This window comes from Myripristis murdjan, chromosome 5 (assembly GCF_902150065.1).
Source record: "Myripristis murdjan chromosome 5, fMyrMur1.1, whole genome shotgun sequence".
Classification (NCBI taxonomy): Eukaryota; Metazoa; Chordata; class Actinopteri; order Holocentriformes; family Holocentridae; genus Myripristis; species Myripristis murdjan.
In genome coordinates, this window is record NC_043984.1 from 16,534,537 (window position 1) to 16,544,354 (window position 9,818).

A 9,818-nucleotide genomic window follows, 5' to 3' on the forward strand; every position below is an offset into this window, starting at 1 on the left:
TTTGTGGAAAGGTTGGTCATGTGGCAAGGAAGCACACTGATTGGCCAAAGGGGGGTTTGGTGGTGGGCATGACTAACCTTTGGTAAATATGTAACATGTGAAACTGGCCTATTTTGACAACTGTGTTGGTGGAGGTAAAGCATGTGCTCTTCTGAGTGCTTTCTAGTTTTTAAATGGAATCCCATGGGAAGCAACTGGGAAGAAGCTGCTCTAAAAAAAGATGCCCAAAAAGTTTTGCCCCTGGCATTTTTTTAGTTGGAACAAGTTCAGAATATCAGAAAAAACAGCCCAGGACACCAACTGCTTTATTAAAAGCAGCCGATCAATCATAAAAAAAAAAAAAAAAAACAATGGATACAGAACTCAGTTATATCATTGTCACAGGCCTTTTTTTGTTAAAAATACAGTGGCAGCTGAGAAATGTCTTGCATGGACACCTAACCCCATTCATTTTTCAGTTGCACAGTAAGTTCATAAACTGATTAAAACACAGCAGATGTATTTTTCTTTTGTGCATGACAGCACACAGGTTTATTTTTCCATGTGTGCGGGGTTGGGGCGGGGGTTTGACATAAGGATGGGAGAGGGGGCAGAGGGGGCGTCAAGGAAACTGATGCAACAGGTGAACAAGACCATATGCAACAACAGACTTAACACTGCCCCGCCACACACAGTGGGGACAATATCACATTAGATACAGCTACATTTAGTCACAAAACTTTCCCAGCCCTACATGGTAATGTAGATAACACTTCACTTGTGGTTGTTGATATAAAGCACTCTAGGAAAATCAACAGTGGTTCACAAGCTGCACCCTAGACTTTGATGGGGTTGAAACCTTCACAACATCTACTTTAATAACCCACCTCAACAGGGATTAAAACATAAAACACTTAAAAACAAAAAGCAAGTCTAGTTAAGTTCTAGGCAAAACAAAACGTTTCACAGTTCTTTTCATTCTATTTCAGTAAAGCAAACCCCTGTCTGACTAGGATGCAGCTACTTTTACTACAAAGCAACAAAAGAATAAATAATGTATACAATTAAACAACATCAAGGAAAATAAAACATTTTTTTCTATCAATCTTGTTTAACTGTTAACATTTTTAACAATGAACAGTGATGGTTTAGAGTCTACAGTGCCCATAGCTTCCTGTAGCCTTCTAAAACAGCCTATGAACACAGCGTCTGAGTTTTCTCTAGTGCTTTTTCAGACAACCAAACCTGTGCATCTAAACAGTGCCATCCAGAGTCTGTGGCAAGGTGCTTGAGTTAGCCGGTTTGAGGATTGAGTCACCTTCTATATCCTGCTTGCCACACCTATGGAAAATGAGTCCCAATTAGTGTCACAGTCTGCAGTTTATCAGGAGTGCAACATTTGTCATATTCAGGAAAGGAGAGACAGCTTACCCAGAGATTGGTCCATTTCCCGTCCTTTCGCTGGGCTGCTGGTCCAACTCTGAGAGTAACTTCAGTATATTCAGCGCAGCCTAGGGTGTTGAAGAAGAGGACAGGTTACACCAGTGATATTCAAAAATCCACCTCATATAACTTGCTTCCTGACTGTATTCAGAGGCTGTTTGAAACAAGAGAGAATCAGCATGAACTCAGGGGATTAGGAATTTTTAAAAAACCAAGAGCAAGGACAAACAGTAAGAGCAGATGTGTATCCGTCAAAGGGGTGAACCTGTGGAATGGTTGTGACGAGGAATTAAAAATGTGTAGTCCACTTTGCGTGTTAAAAACAATGTTTAAAAACAAGGTGGTAAACAAATATAAAACTCAGGTATGATTAGTCCGTTTGTGAAATTTAGAACTTTTGTTTTTGGTTGTTTTGTTCATGTATGGACTACTAAAAATGAGCTGCTTACATGATATGTAAAAAGGGTAGGTAAGATAAGCTTAAGCTTCAGCCTACACCTTTTCGGTTAATATAATTTTGTTGTCGCTGTATCCTTTGTTATCTATTGATTTGTATGTGTATACGTACAATTATGACCGAAATAAACTAAACTAAACTAAACGAACAAACACAACTAAGCCATTAGGGCAACTGAGTTTTACAGAGTAGTTCCCTTATATGACTTTTTTGTGCACACATTCTGATGACATAATTAATACAACAGAGGTACTTATCATAAAAAGGACCATACCAGTTGAATATTTGGCCCATTTACTACAATTTACACATGTTTTACACTGCAACACACCATTTGGCAAATCATGTGCAGACACTTAAGATATTTAAATATGAATTTGTGGTTGAAACAGCCACCATATAATGTTTTGCTTCTGATTCATTCATTCATTTTGCTTCTTCTGATTCAGCTACGGAACTGATAATTCTCTGCATAAAGCAAACATTTCCCTGGGAACCTTTTTCCTGTAGAGAGGCCATTTCATTCCACCCAATTTCAAGTCATCAAAACACAACTGTGCTGTGGCTTTTAGAAAACTGATGAGGATGACTTCATTACAGTGATGGATACTGGTGTGAGGAAAGTCTGAAGTCTCTGAAAGTTCATTTTTGTATTGTAGTGGAACTAATGGAAACAAATGGTTGGATAAAAGGTAGCTTAAAATGGCATTGGAGTTTTAAAATACGACTGCCTACTTTGGGAAAACATTAGCAGAAATGTGCAAAATCACTGTTATGGTCCTTTAACGATCATGAAGAGGACTGAAGATAACACAGTTGATGATAACCAATCTTCCACTTCCAGTGTTACTGGCCTTGAGACTCACCATATCATGACAGGACTCTACATCCTTCCCGATCCCATGACTAATGAGAGGCGGCTGGGAGGAGCAGTTAATCAGTGAAACAAACTCATTCTTATTGTTTTTGGGGAAATCTTTGTACTCCACCTGCAAGGAAATAACACTCATATTAACTTTCATTCACCATGTTTCAGTCTAAATTAAATTCATATAAGAGAGAGGACTGTTTGAGTCTACATATTCATGTATGTATGTACCTGTAGGCCCTGCACAGAGGCCAGATAGCTGAGCTGCTCAGACGGCCTGGTGAGGGGTCCATGTGGTAGTTGACCCAGGCTATTTTTATTCTTTAGGATGGTCTCAGCAGTCAGGGAAGTCCCTGCGTAAAGCAGCTCATTGGCAATCATGGCAGTGATTGTGGCCTTGCCTGGGTTGGGAATAGTCCGACTGTAGTCTGTGGTCTGGGGTCCCTGGCAGGCCCCGACTGCTTGGGCCACCTCAGGCACCATGGGCAGGATACCTGCAGGGAGTTGCTGGTGGCTGAGGTAAGGCAGACGGAAGTCCTCCTCCTTAGGGCCTGACAAAGAAAATAGCACGTACTTTGCAGATGAGCACACTACTGTATTTGCTTCATCATTAGAAATGAATTTGCAAGTTAGCTAGAATGAATACGATGAAATATTTGAGTCCAACAGAGTACACTCACCCAATGCCACCTCCTCTACAGTACCAGGTTCAAAAAAGGTCACTTTGCGCCCATCTCCAGGTTTTTTCACTGGGGCCTAAATATTACAAAAACAATACACACATATGCAAAGATTCAATTATAGATACCCAACATTAACTTGTTTTCTATGTTTACAGGACTTCTGTGGTCCAACAGTACCTTCTCATCAGTTTTGAGTGCCGGTTTTGGGGGCTGAGGCTGAGGCACTTTATATCCCAAGAGCTCCAACATTTTCTCTGCTGCATTCCTCTTGGCCACCTTCTTGCTAGGTCCCATGCCCTCTGCACACTGGCCACACACTGTCACCTATCCCAAAGAGAGGTGTGGGTGACCAACTGATAAGTACAAAGTTAGAAATGTTGCCAGAGGCAAGCTAGTGGCATGCATGACCTGTTGCTGTTGACGTACCTGCATGACAAACTCCCTACGGCGCGGCAGACCCCTCTCTGTCACCATACTATACTCTGGCTCTTTCTCCTTCTTGGCCTGCTGGATCTGAGCCAGGCGGCTGATCGGGTTCATACCTTGACCATATTCTGGGCTGGTCTGTAGCTGGTGTGATCAAAGATTTATTATTACACACAGGAAATCTTCGTCTTCACAGCGTCATGTCACAATGTCTATATTTTCATATTCCTCTATTTCAGCACAGAGATTTCATTACCTTGATGATGGATTTGGTTTTCTTTTTGATGCGTGGCAGCATCTTTTCCACAGTAGGTATATGGGGTAGCCTCTTCAACTCCTCCAGCACCGCTGCTGCAGCCAGCTTCTTGGCAATCTTTTTACTCTTCCCTTCACCCTCTCCAGTGAACTCCCCTACTGTCACTCGCACTACAAAACTCTTCATGTGTGGGGGACCTGCTTCCTTCAAAACCTAGAAGTCAGCAAGCAGACAGGGAAAAAAAGACAAGTCAGGCTATAGAGAAGCGTCTCCATTCCATAATCACTAACCGATGTAAGATACTATTAACTGTGGTATGCTTATGAGTATTTTCAAAAAGAAATATATGGATGCATTCAAACCTCAAAGTTAACAGGTAAGTTCCGTTTGAGCGCAATTTCAAACACTTGGCTGATTTCTGATTTGTTGAGGTTCTCCTCCTCAGGCTCTCCATTCATCTGTCAAGAGCAAGACACACAGTGGAAAAACAAAGCAATACGCTTTTTATGTGATTCTTCAACAAGTTCCTTTCCACAGCAGTAGAAATATGGCTGTTTGTGATGCATAATAAATCAGACAAACAGTATCACAGCTCCACAGTACGCTGAGTGTGCACTTCTCTTCTCACCACTGGCAGCTGCTGCAATATCGGCTCCTTCTGCAGCACTTTCAGGGCCTTGGCAGCAGCATCGTGCTTGGCTAACTGCCGCGTGCGTCCCTTCCCATGGAACTGCTGGCCTCCGATGGACAGCTCCATGTGGTACAACATTGGTCCCACTGGAGGAAATGGGTAGTAGTACCTGGACAAAGTGGACATCATCTAATTACTCAAAATAACAAGCCTGATAGTAACAAAATGCTTTGAGGTCACAAGTTCAAGTAATGACAACTCACTGTTGCATAGAGCGTTGGTAAGGCCCAGGACCCCGGATGTTGTAGTTGAAGTTTGGTGATCTCACCCCCGGATATGGGTCGATGGGTTTATACATGGGCTTCTTACCAAGCTTCATGCATAGTGCATTTAGCTCCATGGTGTGTGTCATGCAATCTGCTATGAGGTCCACACAAAGAAAACCCAAGATAAAAATGCATGCCGGCAAACCATTTTTTCTTCAACAAGCATGAAACAGGGGTTCATACCTTGACCATGCACGAAACAGAGACTGCAACCACAACAAAGTGTTGCACTGGCTTTGATCGCCTCAGAGGCCTTGTTCCCACCTGGTATTAACATCCATCCTGACAAATCCGAATACAAGCTAACACCTCCAAATACAAGTGTTAAACAGCATCAATGTGTCTTCAATGCGTCCTGAGTGATCGGATCTCAGGACTCTTTCAGAGGTGGTCTGCGACACTTTGCCAACATTGCATTTGAAGTGTAAACAGACATGTCTCCCAGGACGCACTGAAGGACAGCCTACTAACCTGACGTCCTCTGTCTTATCCAGCCCAACAACCTGACACCAACCAGACTCTCATTTTTCCAGGAGAAAAAAAAATAATTACTTGACTCTACCCAGGGCAACTGCACTGTCAGCTGATGGACAAAATGCAAACTGAAGTTTTCTTCCATATAAAATTTGGAGCTGGCAGCCTTTCTTAAATTTCATGCCTTGGTGCAACTGAACACACTCTTTCTAACCGCAGATGTGATAGAGTTACTACAGGAATACTACAGAAATATTAAACGTGGCAGTGAGTCGCAGTTACCATAGGAATACCACAGAAACATTACAGGTCGATTTATCCACCTAAGAGAGAACCCTCTCAAACTCACTGGAATAATTAAATAATCTGAGTCTGAGTGTGATCGGGTCGAGCTGTAAGAGATGTGAAATACATCTTAGGTAACTGACAGTGCATTAAATGAGTGTGCAAGGATGTCTCCATTTGTTAAGTATCTGCTGCCTGGTAAATGCCCCCTGATGATTATACATGTTTATTTGCATATAGAACGGGAAAGTAAGATGTGAACCCAAGTGGGCAGGTGAGCCATATTTGGAAACATGTTAATGCCAGGCATGTATGGACGGACTGACAGCTATCCACTTGTGCTCAGATTACCAAAGACACATTTTAATACCAGGCAGGACAGAGCCAGAGTTCACAGGCTCAGTCAGCCGAATTAGTTGAAATATTTTGCACTGCTTCATTATCCAATTTCCCCTTGAGGATCAATAAAGTATTTCTGGTTCTGATTCAGCACCCCCAGTATTTCATCACCTGCAACTGGTCAACAAGTCATGATGACTGACTGCGTTTTCTACATGTGTTCTTTGGGTTATGCGTTTCCAGTTTATTTCATTTGCTTTCATTGTGTTCCTCTTGCCAACGTTCATTTCAAAGAATTAGTTTGGCGCTAGTCTTGCTGAAACTGTGAGAGGATATGTGCACTTCCATGATCACGCAAGCAGGGACCACTGGAGATAAATCTAAAACAATTTGATGCTGATGCTTTCTTTGCTTTATTTCTAGTTTCCCTTGTCTCCTCCTACCAACATTAATCCCACTAAAAACATATTGATTTCACCTAAGCTCAATTTTATGATATACTGGCGCCTTTAGAAGTGGCCTGCTGGAACAGCCCACCTGGGGTCTTGCCTGTGTTGCGAGGTGTCCTCACGGTGGGTTTGGGCAGCGTAGTCTCGGCAAGGGCGGATGCAGCAGCGGAATGCTGGGCTTTCTTGATGCTGGTCCCCTCTGCCTCCCAATGTTGATCTCCCAGCGTGAGTCTTACTGAAAAAATCTGACAGAGGCAGAAAACAAATGACAAACAACTGATTTTACGTTATTACCATCAACACAAGAAAACAAGAGACAAAACAACAACAGCATCAGTAATCTGGCGTAGAAGCTCTGCTTGTGAGAAACAGTCTCAAAGTACCTTGGAGTGAGCTGGTCCTTGCTCACACAGTAGCTTATACTCAGGTTGGATCTTGTTGAAACGGGCTAACTCATTCACCAAACACATGGGTGTCTTCTCTTTAGGGTTTGCCATGTTAGATACTATAACAAACAAACAAAAAATAGGCTCAGGATACTCAGAATTAAATAAATGAACATGTTCATGAACACAAATAATGCAGGTTGATACAAGTGCCAAAATCTGACAGAAAACACTACAACTGAAAAGAAGTACAATATTGTACACGTTTCTTAGAAGTGAGACATTGAAAAAAGAATGTATGCCTCCTATAACAAGAACACAAAAATGTCCAGAGGTCACGTGAAAAACACTCCATTGTCAGCACTACATTAAGTACCATTAAAAAAGGTTTGAAATATAGACTATAAGTGTACATTTATAAACACATAGTGTCAATTAGCCAAATGTACACAGGATGAACAAAATGAAACCAAAAGCATAAGATATTTACAACTACAAATATTAATGATTAAACACAAAAAGTACATTCCTCACTAAATCCTAAAAACAAATAGGGGAAACAAGCTTCTCAAACAAACCTGTGGGGGGACTGAAGGGAGTGGCTGAGCCCGCGGGGAGAGAGGAGCTCCTGACGGGCTGGCTCGCGCTTTCTGAGGGGAGAGTGCCTGAGGCACAGGGGATGCTGTAGCCAGGCTGTGGCTGCCCCAGCTGCAGTGGGGCTGAAGCGGCGGGCATGGGGCTACCTGGACACTGAAACTGGAGCTGGGACATCCTTGCTGGTTTGGCTTGGTCAACAGTAGGCTGAGGTCAAGGTAACAACTTTGCAGTGCAGTAATGGTGAATGCCAATGGTAGGGAACTGTTGATTGAGGAGATCTGACGGTAAAGCTCTGCCTACAAAGTGTGGATGTAGATAACAGACACTGATTTGTACCCCTTTCTACAGGAAGTAATTAATACCCTCAACTTGAACTTGCCCTCATGGTGATCTTGTCCTTGCACTTTCAATTCAGAACAACTTCCACTGGGTGGAAATTTGACTTTGACCACACCAAACTCTGAAACATTAACAACTACATAGCAAATAAAAATAACTTTAATGGCATTAAAAACACATTGCTTAAACACTGACGGCAGCATAACTTGAGTATTTTAAAAGCATTCTGATTGTTAAACTGAAAAATAAGGACATCTGAATATGATGCGTGAAGGTAGAAAATTTACCCAAATGTGACTTTGTTTTTGGGGTATTATTTCCATACAGTGATGTGAGGTCGTGGTTATTATCAGAGCAAGACAGGTCTACGTTGAGCTGTTTTCTACTCTTACTGGTTCTACTGTAAACAAAGAGAACAGTACATTACATGCAACATGTACCTCTTTGCTCTCTTCTCTCTGTAAATCCTGTTCACATACTATTGTAATTGGTCACAACTACTGTATCAACCCTGACCTTTTGTGAGAAAATGCACATGATAACATCATGTCTTGTAATTCAAGCAACATTTACTCTGGCTTGGCTTTGGAGATGGGAATTACTGCACACGTGACTTCAATTATTATTCACTGAAACTTCAAATGTCAGACAGGCCTATTTACATGTTTTCCACCAGCAATATTCAGTCGTATTAACTACTCTAATTTCCACTTGCATAATGTTCAGGCTGAAGTATCACTTCTCTAGTAACATCAGTAGCTTAATTCATTTATATCTGTATGAGAATAAATTATTATTAGGTCATCAGTTTAAGTGCAACATTAATGGATGTTATTGATGTAGCCTAAGTACAAAGAACGCACTATTTGGCACTACTAAAGCAGAAATGTGGAGTCAAGCCTCTCAGATGTAATTGTGGAGGACGGTACAGTTTACTGAGGATGATAACGGTACCTTCCTCATCACAACACCTGACACGCGTTTTGATGAGGTTTTACGTCATCCAGGAGGAAAGGTTGGGGTGCCGTGTCAAGAAGCCCCTTTGGTGTTGAAGCTGTGATCATGGACTAAACAAACTAGGTCGACTTTACCTGAACCTGTAACCAGTGCTGATGAAGTTAGCAATGCCAACTCACGTGAAACATCAGCTAGCGTAGGAGCAAGCTAATGATGTAGCAAACCAGCCTAGATGCAGCTCTTCAACTGGGTACAAAGACTCCCGGCATGAGTAAATGTCTCTCATGACACTTACTATTTCTATTCTATAATGATTGATAATCTATTGTAGGCGGTTTAGATCGAAAATTATTTATTGCCGTGGTTAATAAGGCACTGATTTTGCAAAGTCAGGCCGCCGGTGGCTAAGCTCTCCTGCAGCCACGACATACTGAGCTGGACTGGTGATTGTCTGACAGACTCTGCGAAAATACAAGCATTCATTGTCATGTGTTGACCGCAATAACTGAGGTGTGAAAAAGCGGTAATGCAGAACACAGAGGCTGCACCACTCACGCTACGTAGAAATGTGAAATTTCATTGTAAACACGACATGTCTCGCTTCTTAAGGGTCAGTACATCTGAGAATAGCCGGCTAGCTTGCTAGCTAACCCCGGGACTCGACAAGCACATACACAAGACAAATCTCACCTCGTTGCTCCTTGAGGTCACTTCTTAGTTACTCCATTGATTAGGTTGCTGAAGAAGCGCTTGCTAGTGTTTCTACCCAGCCCCAAGGGAATTTTCTGTGTGAATTTTGTATGAAAACGCTGGCGTTGAGGAGGTGAACAGTAGGTAGACAAGGCAAACACTAAAGAGAATGGCCCAATCTTGATTCTCTCCTCAGGAAGTGACATAGGACAAAAAGGAAGTAGTTCCAGAAT

The 9,818-nt window shown here is 42.1% G+C and overlaps 1 protein-coding gene across 5 annotated transcripts; it reads right to left on the bottom strand.

The window, feature by feature from the left end:
• Window positions 1-505: 505 nt before the first annotated feature.
• stau1 (staufen double-stranded RNA binding protein 1) lies at window positions 506-9,784 on the bottom strand. 5 transcript variants are annotated; one of them, XM_030052426.1, is made up of 15 exons: window positions 9,586-9,784; window positions 7,581-7,860; window positions 7,000-7,121; window positions 6,705-6,861; window positions 5,007-5,163; window positions 4,741-4,912; window positions 4,475-4,570; window positions 4,113-4,325; window positions 3,857-4,000; window positions 3,608-3,754; window positions 3,428-3,503; window positions 2,979-3,298; window positions 2,746-2,868; window positions 1,411-1,490; window positions 506-1,320 (listed from the first exon to the last, which is right to left on the bottom strand). In XM_030052426.1, the coding sequence occupies exons 2-15, from the start codon at window positions 7,771-7,773 to the stop codon at window positions 1,233-1,235; spliced, it is 2,088 nt and encodes a 695-aa protein (XP_029908286.1). In that variant the 5' UTR covers window positions 7,774-7,860; window positions 9,586-9,784; the 3' UTR covers window positions 506-1,232. The 5 variants fall into 5 exon arrangements, with proteins under 5 accessions (XP_029908286.1, XP_029908287.1, XP_029908289.1 ...); XM_030052427.1 differs by having other exon boundaries at window positions 5,007-5,160; window positions 7,581-7,895; XM_030052429.1 differs by having other exon boundaries at window positions 5,007-5,160; window positions 6,717-6,861; window positions 7,581-7,895; window positions 9,586-9,783.
• Between the last annotated feature and the right edge of the window lie 34 nt (window positions 9,785-9,818).

Coding starts and splice junctions, on each gene's coding strand:
- stau1 (XM_030052426.1), bottom strand. CDS start 7,773: ATGTCCCAGCTCCAGTTTCAGTGTCCAGGTAGCCCCATGCCCGCCGCT. Junction 4,001..4,112: donor AAACCAAATCCATCATCAAG/GTAATGAAATCT, acceptor TGATCACACCAG/CTACAGACCAGCCCAGAATA. Junction 1,321..1,410: donor GGAAATGGACCAATCTCTGG/GTAAGCTGTCTC, acceptor CATTTTCCATAG/GTGTGGCAAGCAGGATATAG.